General features: G+C 45.8%; 1 protein-coding gene across 3 annotated transcripts in view; it reads right to left on the reverse strand.

Annotated features, from left to right (window-relative positions):
- The window catches only part of LOC129820885 (tubulin monoglutamylase TTLL4-like), a 55,499-nt gene that overhangs the window by 7,433 nt on the left and 26,087 nt on the right, over window positions 1-21,979 (reverse strand). The window contains exons 11-15 of one of the 3 annotated variants that reach the window (XM_055877961.1): window positions 20,183-20,305; window positions 14,605-14,703; window positions 9,494-9,628; window positions 2,435-2,563; window positions 333-429 (exon numbers count right to left, since the gene is read on the reverse strand). In XM_055877961.1, the coding sequence (XP_055733936.1) occupies window positions 333-429; window positions 2,435-2,563; window positions 9,494-9,628; window positions 14,605-14,703; window positions 20,183-20,305 (583 nt within the window). Of the gene's footprint in view, window positions 1-269; window positions 430-2,434; window positions 2,564-9,493; window positions 9,629-14,604; window positions 14,704-20,182; window positions 20,306-21,979 lie in introns of all 3 variants that reach the window. The other 2 variants (XM_055877960.1, XM_055877962.1) reach the window with 2 other exon arrangements.

A 21,979-nucleotide genomic window follows, 5' to 3' on the forward strand; every position in this document is an offset into this window, starting at 1 on the left:
TCATGTCGGGACTCACGACTTCATAACGGGACTTGAACACAATCATCTCAGGACTTACGACTTCATAACGGGACTTGAACACAATCATGTCGGGACTCACGACTTCATAACGGGACTTGAACACAATCATCTCAGGATTTACGACTTCATAACGGGACTTGAACACAATCATGTCGGGACTCACGACTTCATAACGGGACTTGAACACAATCATCTCAGGACTTACGACTTCATAACGGGACTTGAACACAAATCATGTCGGGACTTACGACTTCCTGTCTGGGAAACTTCCCAGTAGTTCCTTGGCTCTTCAGACGGCTGCATGACTGTACCTGGTCTGCGAAGCGCTGGCTCAGGTAGAAGGCCCGCTTGACTTTCTCGTCAGTTGAAATCTCAGGTCTGGATCGCTCCCGTGTCCCTCCACACAGACTACACAGCAGAATTCAACCCGTTATTACCAATCCATACAGCAGAAACAACAAGGAATCAATGAACAACTCTGAAATGACTTTCGTTCACGGATGATGTTGATTTGAGTCCAGAGTGTGAAAGAGACAGAGACACAGAGACAATTCACTCCTTTGTTAGTACATTTGTCAAATTAAAGAAAAAAGGTGAAAAACTCAATTACACTGTTTATACCAATCAGATTACACTGTTTATACCAATCAGATTACACTGTTTATACCAATCAGATTACACCGTTTATACCAATCAGATTACACTGTTTATACCAATCAGATTACACCGTTTATACCAATCAGATTACACCGTTTATACCAATCAGATTACACCGTTTATACCAATCAGACTACACTGTTTATACCAATCAGATTACACCGTTTATACCAATCAGATTACACTGTTTATACCAATCAGATTACACTGTTTATACCAATCAGATTACACCGTTTATACCAATCAGACTACACCGTTTATACCAATCAGACTACACTGTTTATACCAATCAGACTACACTGTTTATACCAATCAGATTACACCGTTTATACCAATCAGATTACACCGTTTATACCAATCAGACTACACCGTTTATACCAATCAGACTACACTGTTTATACCAATCAGATTACACTGTTTATACCAATCAGATTACACTGTTTATACCAATCAGATTACACCGTTTATACCAATCAGATTACACCGTTTATACCAATCAGATTACACCGTTTATACCAATCAGATTACACCGTTTATACCAATCAGATTACACTGTTTATACCAATCAGATTACACCGTTTATACCAATCAGACTACACTGTTTATACCAATCAGATTACACCGTTTATACCAATCAGATTACACCGTTTATACCAATCAGACTACACCGTTTATACCAATCAGACTACACTGTTTATACCAATCAGATTACACCGTTTATACCAATCAGACTACACTGTTTATACCAATCAGATTACACCGTTTATACCAATCAGATTACACCGTTTATACCAATCAGATTACACTGTTTATACCAATCAGATTACACTGTTTATACCAATCAGATTACACCGTTTATACCAATCAGATTACACTGTTTATACCAATCAGATTACACCGTTTATACCAATCAGACTACACTGTTTATACCAATCAGACTACACTGTTTATACCAATCAGATTACACCGTTTATACCAATCAGATTACACCGTTTATACCAATCAGATTACACTGTTTATACCAATCAGATTACACTGTTTATACCAATCAGATTACACTGTTTATACCAATCAGATTACACTGTTTATACCAATCAGATTACACCGTTTATACCAATCAGACTACACTGTTTATACCAATCAGATTACACCGTTTATACCAATCAGACTACACCGTTTATACCAATCAGATTACACTGTTTATACCAATCAGATTACACTGTTTATACCAATCAGATTACACCGTTTATACCAATCAGATTACACTGTTTATACCAATCAGATTACACCGTTTATACCAATCCAGACCCTTCAGATTTGACATTGAAGGATTAGGGCCAAGGAGCTAAATGGACCCCTCCCTCAGGCTGTGTTCTCTGTATCTGAGGACTCTAGTCCAGTGTTTATTAAAGGGGTCCTAACACTACACACCTGGGGTGGAATCATTACCCAAAATGCAATGCAACCCGTTTCGCTCCAAACAGAAAAACGTTGTGCAACAAAAACGACAGTTTCTATTGGACAAATTCAGGTAGGTCCCTCCCTGTTTCGTTCCATTTGTTTCCGTGTGGTTCCTAGTGAGTAAAAAAATAAAAGAATGCTTCCACTAATCAATGGTTTTGATGTTGAGCTAATTAGTGGTGCCAGGTGTAGTGCCAAGGCAAACAGTAAAAAAAGGTGCCAACATTTAGGTCCCCGGGACAATAAATAAGAAAACACTGTCTAAAAGACATGGTGGAAGCATATAACGCTTTACCTGCTGGCGGAGCTGCTGCCGGAGGGAAGCACCTCTTCTCTCTGAGGCAGAAGGAAACCCGCCAGGTTTAACACATCCCTGATCATCTGGCCCTTAATGGCCACGTCCAGAGCGGTGTTGGAGTGGAGACTGTCAGGACAGGAGAGAGGAAGGTCAGGAAGACAGTACTGGCACAGTCAGTGAGGGGTACAGGTCAGGAAGACAGTACTGGCACGGTCAGTGAGAGGTACAGGTCAGGAAGACAGTACTGGCACAGTCAGTGAGAGGTACAGGTCAGGAAGACAGTACTGGCACAGTCAGTGAGAGGTACAGGTCAGGAAGACAGTACTGGCACAGTCAGTGAGAGGTACAGGTCAGGAAGACAGTACTGGCACAGTCAGTGAGAGATACAGGTCAGGAAGACAGTACTGGTACAGTCAGTGAGAGGTACAGGTCAGGAAGACAGTACTGGCACAGTCAGTGAGAGATACAGGTCAGGAAGACAGTACTGGTACAGTCAGTGAGAGGTACAGGTCAGGAAGACAGTACTGGTACAGTCAGTGAGAGGTACAGGTCAGGAAGACAGTACTGGTACAGTCAGTGAGAGGTACAGGTCAGGAAGACAGTACTGGCACAGTCAGTGAGGGGTACAGGTCAGGAAGACAGTACTGGCACAGTCAGTGAGAGGTACAGGTCAGGAAGACAGTACTGGTACAGTCAGTGAGAGGTACAGGTCAGGAAGACAGTACTGGTACAGTCAGTGAGAGGTACAGGTCAGGAAGACAGTACTGGCACAGTCAGTGAGAGGTACAGGTCAGGAAGACAGTACTGGCACAGTCAGTGAGAGGTACAGGTCAGGAAGACAGTACTGGCACAGTCAGTGAGAGGTACAGGTCAGGAAGACAGTACTGGCACAGTCAGTGAGAGGTACAGGTCAGGAAGACAGTACTGGTACAGTCAGTGAGAGGTACAGGTCAGGAAGACAGTACTGGCACAGTCAGTGAGAGATACAGGTCAGGAAGACAGTACTGGCACAGTCAGTGAGAGGTACAGGTCAGGAAGACAGTACTGGCACAGTCAGTGAGAGGTACAGGTCAGGAAGACAGTACTGGCACAGTCAGTGAGAGGTACAGGTCAGGAAGACAGTACTGGTACAGTCAGTGAGAGATACAGGTCAGGAAGACAGTACTGGCACAGTCAGTGAGAGGTACAGGTCAGGAAGACAGTACTGGCACAGTCAGTGAGAGGTACAGGTCAGGAAGATAGTACTGGCACAGTCAGTGAGAGGTACAGGTCAGGAAGACAGTACTGGCACAGTCAGTGAGAGGTACAGGTCAGGAAGACAGTACTGGCACAGTCAGTGAGAGATACAGGTCAGGAAGACAGTACTGGTACAGTCAGTGAGAGGTACAGGTCAGGAAGACAGTACTGGTACAGTCAGTGAGAGGTACAGGTCAGGAAGACAGTACTGGCACAGTCAGTGAGAGGTACAGGTCAGGAAGACAGTACTGGCACAGTCAGTGAGAGGTACAGGTCAGGAAGACAGTACTGGCACAGTCAGTGAGAGGTACAGGTCAGGAAGACAGTACTGGCACAGTCAGTGAGAGGTACAGGTCAGGAAGACAGTACTGGCACAGTCAGTGAGAGGTACAGGTCAGGAAGACAGTACTGGCACAGTCAGTGAGAGGTATAGGTCAGGAAGACAGTACTGGTACAGTCAGTGAGAGAAACAGGTCAGGAAGACAGTACTGGTACAGTCAGTGAGAGGTACAGGTCAGGAAGACAGTACTGGCACAGTCAGTGAGAGATACAGGTCAGGAAGACAGTACTGGCACAGTCAGTGAGAGGTACAGGTCAGGAAGACAGTACTGGTACAGTCAGTGAGAGGTACAGGTCAGGAAGACAGTACTGGCACAGTCAGTGAGAGGTACAGGTCAGGAAGACAGTACTGGCACAGTCAGTGAGAGGTACAGGTCAGGAAGACAGTACTGGTACAGTCAGTGAGAGGTACAGGTCAGGAAGACAGTACTGGCACAGTCAGTGAGAGGTACAGGTCAGGAAGACAGTACTGGCACAGTCAGTGAGAGGTACAGGTCAGGAAGACAGTACTGGCACAGTCAGTGAGAGGTACAGGTCAGGAAGACAGTACTGGTACAGTCAGTGAGAGATACAGGTCAGGAAGACAGTACTGGCACAGTCAGTGAGAGGTACAGGTCAGGAAGACAGTACTGGCACAGTCAGTGAGAGATACAGGTCAGGAAGACAGTACTGGTACAGTCAGTGAGAGGTACAGGTCAGGAAGACAGTACTGGCACAGTCAGTGAGAGATACAGGTCAGGAAGACAGTACTGGTACAGTCAGTGAGAGATACAGGTCAGGAAGACAGTACTGGTACAGTCAGTGAGAGGTACAGGTCAGGAAGACAGTACTGGCACAGTCAGTGAGAGGTACAGGTCAGGAAGACAGTACTGGCACAGTCAGTGAGAGGTACAGGTCAGGAAGACAGTACTGGCACAGTCAGTGAGAGGTACAGGTCAGGAAGACAGTACTGGCACAGTCAGTGAGAGGTACAGGTCAGGACTATTGATAATGCTAGCGCTGCCTCCATTACAAGTGTCGAGGGTTGTAAAATTCCCAAAACAACCTCAGGTTTTTCAGGAAATTGGAGTTGGAGGTTTTCTGGATTCAGCAGGAAATAGAAGATCCTTAGACAGAGAACACCTGTCTCCTGCTCTGTTCTCCAACCCCCCCCCCCCCTCAGAGAACACCTGTCTCCTGCTCTGTTCTCCAACCCCCCCCCCCAGAGAACACCTGTCTCCTGCTCTGTTCTCCACCTCCCCCCCCCCAGAGAACACCTGTCTCCTGCTCTGTTCTCCACCCCCCCAGAGAACACCTGTCTCCTGCTCTGTTCTCTCCCCCCCCCCCCCCCAACCGAGAGAACACCTGTCTCCTGCTCTGTTCTCCACCCCCCCCCCTCAGAGAACACCTGTCTCCTGCTCTGTTATCCAACCCCCCCCCCTCAGAGAACACCCGTCTCCTGCTCTGTTCTCCAACCCCCCCCCAGAGAACACCTGTCTCCTGCTCTGTTCTCCACCCCCCCCCCTCAGAGAACACCTGTCTCCTGCTCTGTTCTCCAACCCCCCCCCAGAGAACACCTGTCTCCTGCTCTGTTCTCCACCCCCCCCCCTCAGAGAACACCTGTCTCCTGCTCTGTTCCCCAACCCCCCCCCCTCAGAGAACACCTGTCTCCTGCTCTGTTCTCCAACCCCCCCCCCCCCCTCCCCAGAGAACACCTGTCTCCTGCTCTGTTCTCCACCCCCCCCCCTCAGAGAACACCTGTCTCCTGCTCTGTTCTCCAACCCCCCCCAGAGAACACCTGTCTCCTGCTCTGTTCTCCAACCCCCCCCAGAGAACACCTGTCTCCTGCTCTGTTCTCCAACCCCCCCCCCCCAGAGAACACCTGTCTCCTGCTCTGTTCTCCACCCCCCCCCCCCCAGAGAACACCTGTCTCCTGCTCTGTTCTCCAACCCCCCCCCCCCTCAGAGAACACCTGTCTCCTGCTCTGTTCTTCAACTCCCCCCCCCCAAAGAGAACACCTGTCTCCTGCTCTGTTCTCCACCCCCCCCCCCCCTCAGAGAACACCTGTCTCCTGCTCTGTTCTCCAACCCCCCCCCCCCCCCCCAGAGAACACCTGTCTCCTGCTCTGTTCTCCAACCCCCCCCCCAGAGAACACCTGTCTCCTGCTCTGTTCTCCAACCCCCCCCCCCCCTCAGAGAACACCTGTCTCCTGCTCTGTTCTCCAACCCCCCCCCCACTCAGAGAACACCTGTCTCCTGCTCTGTTCTCCAACCCCCCCCCCCCCCCCTCAGAGAACACCTGTCTCCTGCTCTGTTCTCCACCCCCCCCCCCCCTCAGAGAACACCTGTCTCCTGCTCTGTTCTCCAACCCCCCCCCCCCCCAGAGAACACCTGTCTCCTGCTCTGTTCTCCAACCCCCCCCAGAGAACACCTGTCTCCTGCTCTGTTCTCCAACCCCCCCCCCCTCAGAGAACACCCGTCTCCTGCTCTGTTCTCCAACCCCCCCCAAGAGAACACCTGTCTCCTGCTCTGTTCTCCAACCCCCCCCAAGAGAACACCTGTCTCCTGCTCTGTTCTCCACCCCCCCCCCTCAGAGAACACCTGTCTCCTGCTCTGTTCTCCAACCCCCCCCCCCCCTCAGAGAACACCTGTCTCATGCTCTGTTCCCCAACCCCCCCCTCAGAGAACACCTGTCTCCTGCTCTGTTCCCCAACCCCCCCCTCAGAGAACACCTGTCTCCTGCTCTGTTCTCCAACCCCCCCCCCAGAGAACACCTGTCTCCTGCTCTGTTCTCCAACCCCCCCCCCCCCCCCCCCCAGAGAACACCTGTCTCCTGCTCTGTTCTCTAACCCCCCCCCAGAGAACACCTGTCTCCTGCTCTGTTCTCCAACCCCCCCCCAGAGAACACCTGTCTCCTGCTCTGTTCTCCAACCCCCCCCCAGAGAACACCTGTCTCCTGCTCTGTTCTCCACCCCCCCCCCCCCCCCCCTCAGAGAACACCTGTCTCCTGCTCTGTTCTCCACCCCCCCCCCCCAGAGAACACCTGTCTCCTGCTCTGTTCTCCAACCCCCCCCCCCCTCAGAGAACACCTGTCTCCTGCTCTGTTCTCCACCCACCCCCTCCCTCAGAGAACACCTGTCTCCTGCTCTGTTCTCCAACCCCCCCCCTCAGAGAACACCTGTCTCCTGCTCTGTTCTCCAACCCCCCCCCCCAGAGAACACCTGTCTCCTGCTCTGTTCTCCAACCCCCCCCCAGAGAACACCTGTCTCCTGCTCTGTTCTCCAACCCCCCCCCCCCCCCTCAGAGAACACCTGTCTCCTGCTCTGTTCAACCCCCCCCCCCCCCAGAGAACACCTGTCTCCTGCTCTGTTCTCCAACCCCCCCCCCCCCCCCAGAACACCTGTCTCCTGCTCTGTTCTCCAACCCCTCCCTCAGAGAACACCTGTCTCCTGCTCTGTTCTCCACGCCCCCCCTCAGAGAACACCTGTCTCCTGCTCTGTTCTCCAACCCCCCCCCAGAGAACACCTGTCTCCTGCTCTGTTCTCCAACCCCCCCCCCCCCTCAGAGAACACCCATCTCCTGCTCTGTTCTCCAACCCCCCCTCAGAGAACACCTGTCTCCTGCTCTGTTCTCCACCCCCCCCCCCCCCAGAGAACACCCGTCTCCTGTTCTGTTCTCCAACCCCCCCCCCCCCCCCAAGAACACCTGTCTCCTGCTCTGTTCTCCAACCCCCCCCCCCCCCCCTCAGAGAACACCTGTCTCCTGCTCTGTTCTCCAACCCCCCCCCCCAGAGAACACCTGTCTCCTGCTCTGTTCTCCAACCCCCCCCCCCCTCAGAGAACACCTGTCTCCTGCTCTGTTCTCCAACCCCCCCCCAGAGAACACCTGTCTCCAACCCCCCCCCCCCCCAGAACACCTGTCTCCTGCTCTGTTCTCCAACCCCCCCCTCAGAGAACACCTGTCTCCTGCTCTGTTCTCCAACCCCCCCCCCCTCAGAGAACACCTGTCTCCTGCTCTGTTGCCCCTGGATGGAAAGCATCTTGTGGGGACGAATGTTTGGGGGGGGGGTGAATGTCTTTAGGATGGAAACCCAGAAGCACTCCAGTTCCCAGATCAATCCCCCCCCCCCCTACTATTTCTCCAGCGCCTGGCTTGAGAAATGAACCAACTACCAACTACAGGTCCAAGTCCTTGGCCACTAGGCGACCTATCACAGGGAGGGAATCTTCCAACCAGGACTGTTTGTTACCTTGGTGATATGTTGACCTGTACTGTTTGTTACCTTGGAGATATATTGACCTGTACTGTTTGTTACCTTGGAGATATATTGACCTGTACTGTTTGTTACCTTGGTGATATGTTGACCTGTACTGTTTGTTACCTTGGTGATATATTGACCTGTACTGTTTGTTACCTTGGAGATATATTGACCTGTACTGTTTGTTACCTTGGAGATATGTTGACCTGTACTGTTTGTTACCTTGGTGATATGTTGACCTGTACTGTTTGTTACCTTGGTGATATATTGACCTGTACTGTTTGTTACCTTGGAGATATGTTGACCTGTACTGTTTGTTACCTTGGTGATATGTTGACCTGTACTGTTTGTTACCTTGGTGATATATTGACCTGTACTGTTTGTTACCTTGGTGATATGTTGACCTGTACTGTTTGTTACCTTGGAGATATGTTGACCTGTACTGTTTGTTACCTTGGTGATATGTTGACCTGTACTGTTTGTTACCTTGGTGATATATTGACCTGTACTGTTTGTTACCTTGGAGATATATTGACCTGTACTGTTTGTTACCTTGGAGATATGTTGACCTGTACTGTTTGTTACCTTGGAGATATATTGACCTGTACTGTTTGTTACCTTGGAGATATATTGACCTGTACTGTTTGTTACCTTGGAGATATATTGACCTGTACTGTTTGTTACCTTGGAGATATGTTGACCTGTACTGTTTGTTACCTTGGAGATATGTTGACCTGTACTGTTTGTTACCTTGGAGATATGTTGACCTGTACTGTTTGTTACCTTGGAGATATATTGACCTGTACTGTTTGTTACCTTGGTGATATGTTGACCTGTACTGTTTGTTACCTTGGTGATATGTTGACCTGTACTGTTTGTTACCTTGGAGATATATTGACCTGTACCGTTTGTTACCTTGGTGATATATTGACCTGTACTGTTTGTTACCTTGGAGATATATTGACCTGTACTGTTTGTTACCTTGGTGATATATTGACCTCTACTGTTTGTTACCTTGGAGATATATTGACCTGTACTGTTTGTTACCTTGGAGATATGTTGACCTGTACTGTTTGTTACCTTGGAGATATATTGACCTGTACTGTTTGTTACCTTGGAGATATATTGACCTGTACTGTTTGTTACCTTGGAGATATGTTGACCTGTACTGTTTGTTACCTTGGTGATATGTTGACCTGTACTGTTTGTTACCTTGGAGATATGTTGACCTGTACTGTTTGTTACCTTGGAGATATATTGACCTCCAGAACCCAAGGCTTGAGGTTCTCGTCCAGCATGACGTCAAAGCCAAACAGCTCGTGACAGCTGTAGGGGGAGCGCAGGTGGAGCTTGACCAACGTGTTGACGTACGGGTCAGACCTGATACAATAGAGACACACAAAAAACATTATAAACACATTATAAAAAGGCTCATACGTGCTTCTAACAATCTATAGAGCGTTATAACTGCACGTACGGGTCAGACCTGATACATAGAGAGAGAGAACATTGTAGACGACCTTATAAAAGGCTCATATGCCCTATGACAAGCTAAAGCATTACACCTGCTTGCTTACCAATGCACTCATAATTAATTACATAAAACGCCCAGAGGAGAACGACTGCCCCCCTCTCATTGAAGCCACGGAATATCAAAGCCGACCACGGTACTGCAGACATTGTTTGCAGAAAACAGGATCCCCCCGTTATAGCGAATGAGAAAATTTCAATCTTCGTGTAAAACTTTTTTTTTGGGGGGGTGGGACAATCACGGTAGAAAGAATAAAGACTGACAACCAATTCCAGCTTATTGAAACAGACAGAGCAGTGTTTCCCCCCTGATGCATAACGGAACGGCATTGGGATTGATGTGAGATCACGTTTAGGCAGAGTGAGATCACGGTTAGGCAGAGTGAGATCACGTTTGGGCAGAGTGAGATCACGGTTAGGCAGAGTGAGATCACGGTTAGGCAGAGTGAGATCACGTTTAGACAGAGTGAGATCACGTTTAGACAGAGTGAGATCACGTTTGGGCAGAGTAAGATCACGTTTGGGCAGAGTAAGATCACGTTTAGACAGAGTGAGATCACGTTTAGACAGAGTGAGATCACGTTTAGGCAGTGTGAGATCACGGTTAGGCAGAGTGAGATCACGTTTGTGCAGAGTAAGATCACGTTTAGGCAGTGTGAGATCACGTTTAGGCAGTGTGAGATCACGTTTAGGCAGTGTGAGATCACGTTTAGGCAGTGTGAGATCACGTTTGGGCAGAGTGAGATCACTTTTTGAGAACAATTGTTTTTGGAGGAGCTGACAAGTGTATAAAAATCGAGTACACAGCCATGCAATCTCCATAGACAAACACTGGTAGTAGAATGGCCTTACTGAAGAGCTCAGTGGCTTTCAACGTGGCACCGTCATAGGATGCCACCTTTCCAACAAGTAAGTTCTTAAAATGTCTGCCTTGCTAGAGTGGTCACTGTAAGTGTTATTATTGTGAAGTAGAAACATCTAGGAGCAACAACGGCTCAGCCGCAAAGTGGTAGGCCACACAAGCTCACAGAACAGGACCGCCGAGTGCTGAAGTGCGTAAAAATTGTCTGTCCTTGATTTCAACGATCACCTCCGAGTTCCAAACAAGAACAGTTTCGTCGGGAGCTTCATGAAATGGGTTTCCATGGCTGAGCAGCCGCACACAAGCCTAAGATCACAATGCGCAATGCCAAGCGTTGGCTGGAGTGGTGTAAAGCTCGCCGCCATTGGACTCTGTAGCAGTGGAAACGCGTTTCGCCATCTGGCAGTCTGACGGACTAATCTGGGTTTGGCGAATGCCAGGAGAATGTTACCTGCCCAAATACATAGTGCCAACTGTAAAGTTTGGTGGAGGAGGAATAATGGTCTGGGGTTGTTCAGGCCCGTTAGTTCCAGTAAAGGGAAATCTTAACGCTACAGCATATAAGACATTCTAGACGATTCTGTGCTTCCAACTTTGTGGCAACGGTTTGGGGAAGTCCCTTCCCTGTTTCAGCATGACAATGCCCCTGTGCACAAAGCAAGGTCCATACAGAAATGGTTTGTCAAGATCGGTGTGGAAGAACTTGACTGGCCTGCACAGAGCCCTGACCTCAACCCCATCGAACACATTTGGGATGAATTGGAACGCTGACTGTGAGCCAGGCCTAATCTCCCAACATCAGTGCCTGACCTCACTAATGCTCTTGTGGCTGAATGGAAGCAAGTCCCCGCAGCAATGTTCCAACATCTAGTGGAAAGCCTTCCCAGAAGAGTGGAGGCTGTTATAGCAGCAATGTCCCAACATCTAGTGGACAGCCTTCCCAGAAGAGTGGAGGCTGTTATAGCAGCAATGTTCCAACATCTAGTGGAAAGCCTTCACAGAAGAGTGGAGGCTGTTATAGCAGCAATGTTCCAACATCTAGTGGAAAGCCTTCCCAGAAGAGTGGAGGCTGTTACAGCAGCAATGTTCCAACATCTAGTGGAAAGCCTTCCCAGAAGAGTGGAGGCTGTTATAGCAGCAATGTTCCAACATCTAGTGGAAAGCCTTCCCAGAAGAGTGGAGGCTGTTATAGCAGCAATGTTCCAACATCTAGTGGAAAGCCTTCCCAGAAGAGTGGAGGCTGTTATAGCAGCAATGTTCCAAACATCTAGTGGAAAGTCTTCCCAGAAGAGTGGAGGCTGTTATAGCAGCAATGTTCCAACATCTAGTGGAAAGCCTTCCCAGAAGAGTGGAGGCTGTTATAGCAGCAATGTTCCAAACATCTAGTGGAAAGTCTTCCCAGAAGAGTGGAGGCTGTTATAGCAGCAATGTTCCAACATCTAGTGGAAAGCCTTCCCAGAAGAGTGGAGGCTGTTATAGCAGCAATGTTCCAAACATCTAGTGGAAAGTCTTCCCAGAAGAGTGGAGGCTGTTATAGCAGCAATGTTCCAACATCTAGTGGAAAGCCTTCCCAGAAGAGTGGAGGCTGTTATAGCAGCAATGTTCCAACATCTAGTGGAAAGCCTTCCCAGAAGAGTGGAGGCTGTTATAGTAGCAACGTTCCAACATCTAGTGGAAAGCCTTCCCAGAAGAGTGGAGGCTGTTATAGCAGCAATGTTCCAACATCTAGTGGAAAGCCTTCCCAGAAGAGTGGAGGCTGTTATAGCAGCAACGTTCCAATATCTAGTGGAAAGCCTTCCCAGAAGAGTGGAGGCTGTTATAGCAGCAACGTTCCAATATCTAGTGGAAAGCCTTCCCAGAAGAGTGGAGGCTGTTATAGCAGCAATGTTCCAACATCTAGTGGAAAGCCTTCCCAGAAGAGTGGAGGCTGTTATAGCAGCAATGTTCCAAACATCTAGTGGAAAGCCTTCCCAGAAGAGTAGAGGCTGTTATAGCAGCAATGTTCCAACATCTAGTGGAAAGCCTTCCCAGAAGAGTGGAGGCTGTTATAGCAGCAATGTTCCAACATCTAGTGGAAAGCCTTCCCAGAAGAGTGGAAGCTGTTATAGCAGCAATGTTCCAACATCTAGAGGAAAGCCTTCCCAGAAGAGTGGAGGCTGTTATAGCAGCAATGTTCCAACATCTAGTGGAAAGCCTTCCCAGAAGAGTGGAGGCTGTTATAGCAGCAATGTTCCAACATCTAGTGGAAAGCCTTCCCAGAAGAGTGGAGGCTGTTATAGCAGCAATGTTCCAACATCTAGTTGAAAGCCTTCCCAGAAGAGTGGAGGCTGTTATAGCAGCAATGTTCCAACATCTAGTGGAAAGCATTCCCAGAAGAGTGGAGGCTGTTACAGCAGCAATGTTCCAACATCTAGTAGAAAGCCTTCCCTGAAGAGTGGAGGCTGTTATAGCAGCAATGTTCCAACATCTAGTGGAAAGCCTTCCCAGAAGAGTGGAGGCTGTTACAGCAGCAAAAGGGGGGGACCAACTCCATATTAATGCCCATGATTTTGAAATTAGATGTTTGATGAGCGGGTGTCCACATACTTTTGGTCATGTGGTGTAGTCATACGTACATTGGTGTGGCTCAAACTTTGGAACAGACTGTATTCGACGGTCCCTCACTCCGTTTACGTGACGCGTGTAGCTGCCTTTACACAACGACAGGGGGCAGCACTGAGCTAGCCTCCACCGCCTTTACACAACGACAGGGGGCAGCACTGAGCTAGCCTCCACCGCCTTTACACAACGACAGGGGGCAGCACTGAGCTAGCCTCCACCGCCTTTACACAACGACAGGGGGCAGCACTGAGCTAGCCTCCACCGCCTTTACACAACGACAGGGGGGCAGCACTGAGCTAGCCTCCACCGCCTTTACACAACGACAGGGGGGCAGCACTGAGCTAGCCTCCACCGCCTTTACACAACGACAGGGGGGCAGCACTGAGCTAGCCTCCACCGCCTTTACACAACGACAGGGGGCAGCACTGAGCTAGCCTCCACCGCCTTTACACAACGACAGGGGGCAGCACTGAGCTAGCCTCCACCGCCTTTACACAACGACAGGGGGCAGCACTGAGCTAGCCTCCACCGCCTTTACACAACGACAGGGGGCAGCACTGAGCTAGCCTCCACCGTCACTTCCTGGAGTGGCTCAAACTGTGCATGTCCCCATGGGACACCATCTGTCTTCATTTTGTCTTCAATGAGTTATTGAGTCTTTACATAGGAATGAATGGTGTCACGTGAACATCCGTGTCCATTCTTTTTACAGTCATTGGGCCACACCTACTTATTCTGGGACATACAGTGCCTCATTAAAAGACATGCCCCATAGATGTACTTTAACACGGTAGAATTTAACTCTGACTTACACCATAGATGTAGAATTTAACTCTGACTTACCCCATAGATGTACTATAACACGGTAGTATTTAACTCTGACTTACACCATAGATGTACTATAACACGGTAGTATTTAACTCTGACTTACACCATAGATGTACTATAACACGGTAGTATTTAACTCTGACTTACACCATAGATGTACTATAACACGGTAGTATTTAAGTCTGACTTACCCCATAGATGTACTATAACACGGTAGTATTTAAGTCTGACTTACCCCATAGATGTACTATAACACGGTAGTATTTAAGTCTGACTTACCCCATAGATGTACTATAACACGGTAGTATTTAAGTCTGACTTACCCCATAGATGTACTATAACACGGTAGTATTTAAGTCTGACTTACCCCATAGATGTACTATAACACGGTAGTATTTAACTCTGACTTACGCCATAGATGTACTGTAGTATTTAACTCTGACTTACACCATAGATGTACTATAACACGGTAGTAATTAACTCTGACTTACGCCATAGATGTACTATAACACGGTAGTATTTAACTCTGACTTACGCAATGATGGTCTTCATGACGATGTCCTTGATCTTCTCCCAGATCAGCGTAGTGTTGACTCCCTTACAACCCAGGTAATGCCACAGCGCCTTCAGAGCCCTGCCAGACACACAGGTGCACAGAAACAAAAGCACACACCTGAGTCCAATTATAGAATGAAAACCCTGCTACCGACAGGTACGTACCGTTCCAACAGGTTGGGGGGGGGGGGTCACTTAGAAATGTCCTCGTTTATGAAAGAGTGTGCAAAGCTGTCTTCAAGGCAAAGGGTGTTTTGGGGAATTTTATGAATAATGACTAAATTATGTATATTGTATATTATGTATAGAATTATAACTAACAGAATTATATCCTGTCTGATGAATCATGTTTGTCCATAAGAAAGAGGGACTGTTGGTAGGCAAGGAACTGTGGCAGACAACTTGTGACCACTGTGGAACTGATAACAGGGAAGGAAGTCTCCCCACGCAGGGAGGGGAGAAACCTTGGCCTTGTGGTAGATTGTATAACAGGTGGCGGACAAGGAATGTGAAGAAGACTTGTGAACTATGTTGCCATTGTATCTGAGAGGAGGGGGGACGTTTATGACGAAATGCGAGGTATATAGACCAAATGTACCAGAAATGATAAACAGAGCTCTCTCGAGAATAAACGCTATTGATTAAATTTGGAGACTGGTCTGTCTATTTTATGCAAATAAGAACCTTACAAATTCTTAGAAACGGACAGAGTGTTTACTTTGTTATAATTAAATTGGTTAACAAACACATAGGAATCAAATTCCTCTAATCAGGTAGCTATTTGAAGAATCTCTAAAATAAAAACTTTTTTTGGTTACTACATGATTCCATATGTTTAATTTCATAGTGTTGATGTCTTCACTATTATTCGACAACGTAGAAAATAGTAAAAAAGAAAAGAAAAGCCCTTGAATGTGTCACGTTCCTGACCTATTTCTGTTGGTTTGTTGTATGTGTTAGTTGGTCAGGACGTGAGTTTGGGTGGGCATTCTATGTTTTCTGTTTCTATGTTGGTTTAAGGGTTGCCTGGTATGGCTCTTAATTAGAGGCAGGTGTTTGGCGTTCCTCTAATTGAGAGTCATATTTAGGTAGGTTGTTTCACAGTGTTCGTTGTGGGTGGTTGTCTCCTGTGTTTGTCGCACCATACGGGACTGTTCGGTTTGTTTTGTTCATCGTTCTTTTGTGTAGTCTATTTTTCCCTGTTCGTGCGTTCTTCGCGTTATTTGTAAGTTCGCATGTCCAGGTTTGTCTACTCCGTTTTGTTGTTTTGTTAGTTTATGGTCAAGTTCGTGTTTTCGTCTTTTTTCTGTAAATAAATTTGTCAACTCAAGACGCTGCATTTTGGTTTAATCCCTGCTCCTCCTCTTCGGATGAAGAGGAGGAGGAAAACCGTTACAGAATGAGTAGGTTTCCAAACTTTTGACTGGTACTGTGTGTCTGTTATGGGCTACTGACTTGCCTGTCTGTCATGTATGTACAGTTGAAGTCAGAAGTTTACATACACCTTAGCCAAATACATTTAAACTCAGTTTTTCACAATTCCTGACATTTAATCGAAGTAAAATTTCCTGTCTTCGGTCAGTAAGGATCACCACTTTATTTTAAGAATGTGAAATGTCAGAATAATAGTAGAGAGAATGATTTACTTCAGCTTTTATTTCTTTCATCACATTCCCAGTGGGTCAGACGTTTACATACACTCAATTAGTATTTGGTAGCATTGCCTTTAAATGGTTTAACTTGGGTCAAACGTTTACCTAGCCTTCCACGAGCTTCCCATAATAGGTTGGGTGAATTTTGGCCCATTCCTCCTGACAGAGCTGGTGTAACTGAGTCAGGTTTGTAGGCCTCCTTGCTCGCACACGCTTTTCAGTTCTGCAGGCTTGAGGTCAGGGCTTTGTGATGGCCACTCCAATACCTTGACTTTGTTGTCCTTAAGCCATTTTGTCACAACTTTGGAAGTATGCTTGGGGTCATTGTCCATTTGGAAGACCCATTTGCAACCAAGCTTTAACTTCCTGATGGATGTCTGAGATGTTGCTTCAATATATCCACATCATTGTCCTTCCTCATGATGCCATCTATTTTGTGAAGTGCACAAGTCCCTCCTGCAGCAAAGCACCCCTACAACATGATGCTACCACCCCCGTGCTTCACGGTTCGGATGGTGTTCTTCGGCTTGCAAGCCTCCCCCTTTTTCCTCCAAATATAACGATGGTCATTATGACCAAACAGTTCTATTTTTGTTTCATCAGACCAGAGGTCATTTCTCCAAAAAGTACCATCTTTGTCCCCATGTGCAGTTGCAAACCATAGTCTGGCTTTTTATGGCGGTTTTAGAGCAGTGGCTTCTTCCTTGCTGAGCGGCCTTTCAGGTTATGTCGATATAGAACTCGTTTTACTGTGGATATAGATACGTTTGTACCCGTTTCCTCCAGCATCTTCACAAGGTCCTTTGCTGTTGCACTTTTCGCACCAAAGTACGTTCATCTCTAAGAGACAGAACGCATCTCCTTCCTGAGCGGTATGACGGCTGCGTGGTCCCATGGTGTTTATACTTGCGTACTATTGTTTGTACAGATGAACTTCGTACCTTCAGGCGTTTGGAATTTTCTCCCAAGGATGAACCAGATCTGAGGTCTTGGCTGATTTCTTTTGATTTTCCTAACTCCAACCTAAGTGTATATAAACTTCCAAATTCAACTATAACAAATGTTATGTACAGCTGAAGTCGGATGTTTACGTACACTTAGGTTGGAGTCATTAAAACTCGTCTTTCAACCACTCCACAAATGTCTTGTTAACAAACTATAGTTTTGGCAAGTCGGTTAGGACATCTACTTTGTGCAGTAATTTTTCCAACAATTGTTTACAGCCAGATTATTTCACTTATAATTCACTGTATCACAATTCCAGTGGGTCAGAAGTTTGCATACACTAAGTTGACTGTGCCTTTAAACAGATTGGAAAATTCCAGAAGATGATGTCATGGCTTTAGAAGCTTCTGATAGGCTAATTGACATCATTTGAGTCAATTGGAGGTGTATCTGTGGATGTATTTCAAGGCCTACCTTCAAACTCCGTGCCTCTTTGCTTGACATCATGGGAAAATCTAAAGAAATCAGCCAAGACCTCAGAAAAAAAATTGCAGACCTCCACAAATCTGGTTCATCCTTGGGAGCAATTTCCAAACGCCTGAATCCAATTTTTATTAGGATTAAATGTCAGGAATTGCAAAAAACTGAGTTTAAATGTATTTGGCCAAGGTGTATATGTAAACTTCCGACTTCAACTGTATGTCATGTCGTTCCGTCCGCCCGTTATGTATGTAATATATATATGTCATGTATGTGCCCTCATACCACCCTCATGGAGTCTGTTTCTGACCGTTTGAGCAGACACATGCACATTTGTGGCCTGCTGGAGGTCATTTTGCAGGGCTCTGGCAGTGCACCTCCTTGCACAAAGGCGGAGGTAGCGGTCCTGCTGCTGGGTTGTTGCCCTCCTACGGCCTCCTCCACGTCTCCTGATGTACTGGCCTGTCTCCTGGTAGCGCCTGCATGCTCTGGACACTACGCTGACAGACACAGCAAACCTTTTTGCCACAGCTCGCATTGATGTGCCATCCTGGATGAACTGCACTACCTGAGCCACTTGTGTGGGTTGTAGACTCCGTCTCATGCTACCACTAGAGTGAAAGCACCGCCAGCATTCAAAAGTGACCAAAACATCAGCCAGGAAGCATAGGAACTGAGAAGTGGTCTGTGGTCACCACCTGCAGAACCATTCCTTTTTTGGGGGGTGTCTTACTAATTGCCTATAATTTCCACCTTTTGTCTATTCCATTTGCACAACAGCATGTGAAATTTATTGTCAATCAGTGTTGCTTCCTAAGTGGACAGTTTGATTTCACAGAAGTGTGATTGACTTGGAGTTACATTGTGTTGTTTAAGTGTTCCCTTTATTTTTTTGAGCAGTGTGTATGTATGTATGTATGTATGTATGTAATATATATGTATGTATGTAATATATATGTATGTATGTAATATATATGTATGTATGTAATATATATGTATGTATGTATGTATGTATGTAATATATATGTATGTATATATGTATGTATGTATGTATGTATGTATGTATGTATGTATGTATGTATGTAATATATATGTATGTATGTATGTATGTATGTAATATATATGTATGTATGTATGTAATATATATGTATGTATGTATGTATGTATGTAATATATATGTATGTATGTATGTAATATATATGTATGTATGTATGTAATATATATGTATGTATGTATGTATGTATGTAATATATATGTATGTATGTATGTAATATATATGTATGTATGTATGTATGTAATATATATGTATGTATGTATGTAATATATATGTATGTATGTATGTAATATATATGTATGTATGTATGTAATATATATGTATGTATGTATGTATGTAATATATATGTATGTATGTATGTATGTATGTATGTATGTTATGTATGTATGTATGTTATGTATGTATGTAATATATATGTATGTATGTAATATATATGTATGTATGTAATATATATATATGTATGTAATATATATATATGTATGTAATATATATATATGTATGTAATATATATATGTATGTATGTATATATATGTATGTATGTAATATATATATGTATGTATGTAATATATATATGTATGTATGTATGTATGTATGTATGTATGTATGTATGTATGTATGTATGTATGTATGTATGTAATATATATGTATGTATGTAATATATATATGTATGTAATATATATATATGTATGTAATATATATATGTATGTAATATATATATGTATGTAATATATATATGTATGTATGTATGTATGTAATATATATGTATGTATGTATTATATGTACGTATGTAATATATATATGTACGTATGTAATATATATATGTATGTATGTATGTAATGTATGTATGTATGTATGTATGTAATATATATATGTATGTATGTATGTATGTATGTATGTATGTATGTATGTATGTATGTGTGTGTATGTATGTATGTATGTATGTGTGTGTGTATGTATGTATGTATGTATGTATGTATGTATGTATGTATGTAATATATATATGTATGTATGTATGTATGTATGTGTATGTGTGTGTATGTATGTAATATATGTATGTATGTTTGTTATGTGCTACTGACATGCATGTAAGTAGACATGAATGTAAGTCGCTTTGGACAAAAGGGTCAGCCAGATGGCATATATTTAAACAATAAGGCAAGAAGGGGTGTGGTATATTCACCATATACCACGGCTAAGGGAGGTTCTTAGTGCCTGGATACAGCCCTTAGCCGTGGTATATTCACCATATACCACAAACCCCTGAGGTGCCTTACTGCTATTATAAACTGGTTACCAACGTAACTAGAGCAGTAAAAATAAATGTTTTGTCATACCGTGGTATACAGTCTGATATACCACAGCTGTCAGCCAATCAGCATTCAGGGCTGGAACCACCCAGTTTGTAATATCCAATAAAACATGGTTACCACTTGTGTCCCTGGCAGGCCTTGTCACTGTCATTGCTCTGGTAGTCTGAGTTCTTCTTGTTCACGCTGTAGTTGGTCAGGTGCATGAACTTGTTGCCAAGGCTTTTCATAGACGACGAATACCTACAGAGGAGAACAAATACTGTGACCAATCATTACACTGAACGCCCGTCACAGGGACCAATCATTACGCTGAACACCCGACCAATCATTACACTGAACACCAGTCACAGGGACCAATCATTACACTGAACACCAGACCAATCATTACACTGAACACCGACACAGGGACCAATCATTACACTGAACACCCGACCAATCATTACACTGAACACCGACACAGGGACCAATCATTACACTGAACACCCGACACAGGGACCAATCATTACACTGAACACCCGACCAATCATTACACTGAACACCCGACCAATCATTACACTGAACACCCGACACAGGGACCAATCATTACACTGAACACCCGACCAATCATTACACTGAACACCCGACACAGGGACCAATCATTACACTGAACACCCGACCAATCATTACACTGAACACCGACACAGGGACCAATCATTACACTGAACACCCGACACAGGGACCAATCATTACACTGAACACCCGACACAGGGACCAATCATTACACTGAACACCCGACACAGGGACCAATCATTACACTGAACACCCGACACAGGGACCAATCATTACACTGAACACCCGACACAGGGACCAATCATTACACTGAACACCCGACACAGGGACCAATCATTACACTGAACACCCGACACAGGGACCAATCATTACACTGAACACCCGACACAGGGACCAATCATTACACTGAACACCGACACAGGGACCAATCATTACACTGAACACCCGACACAGGGACCAATCATTACACTGAACACCGACACAGGGACCAATCATTACACTGAACACCGACACAGGGACCAATCATTACACTGAACACCGACACAGGGACCAATCATTACACTGAACACCGACACAGGGACCAATCATTACACTGAACACCCGACACAGGGACCAATCATTACACTGAACACCAGACACAGGGACCAATCATTACACTGAACACCCGACCAATCATTACACTGAACACCCGACACAGGGACCAATCATTACACTGAACACCCGACCAATCATTACGCTGAACACCCGACACAGTGACCAATCATTACACTGCACACCCGACACAGGGACCAATCATTACACTGAACACCCGACACAGGGACCAATCATTACACTGAACACCAGACACAGTGACCAATCATTACACTGCACACCCGACACAGGGACCAATCATTACACGGAACACCAGACCAATCATTACGCTGAACACCCGACCAATCATTACGCTGAACACCAGACACAGGGACCAATCATTACACTGAACACCCGACCAATCATTACACTGAACACCAGACACAGGGACCAATCATTACACTGAACACCCGACCAATCATTACGCTGAACACCCGACCAATCATTACGCTGAACACCGACACAGGGACCAATCATTACACTGAACACCCGACCAATCATTACGCTGAACACCCGACACAGTGACCAATCATTACACTGAACACCAGACACAGTGACCAATCATTACACTGAACACCCGACACAGGGACCAATCATTACACTGAACACCAGACACAGTGACCAATCATTACACTGCACACCCGACACAGGGACCAATCATTACACGGAACACCCGACACAGGGACCAATCATTACACGGAACACCCGTCACAGTGACCAATCATTACACGGAAC

This window comes from Salvelinus fontinalis, chromosome 23 (assembly GCF_029448725.1).
Source record: "Salvelinus fontinalis isolate EN_2023a chromosome 23, ASM2944872v1, whole genome shotgun sequence".
Classification (NCBI taxonomy): domain Eukaryota; kingdom Metazoa; phylum Chordata; class Actinopteri; order Salmoniformes; family Salmonidae; genus Salvelinus; species Salvelinus fontinalis.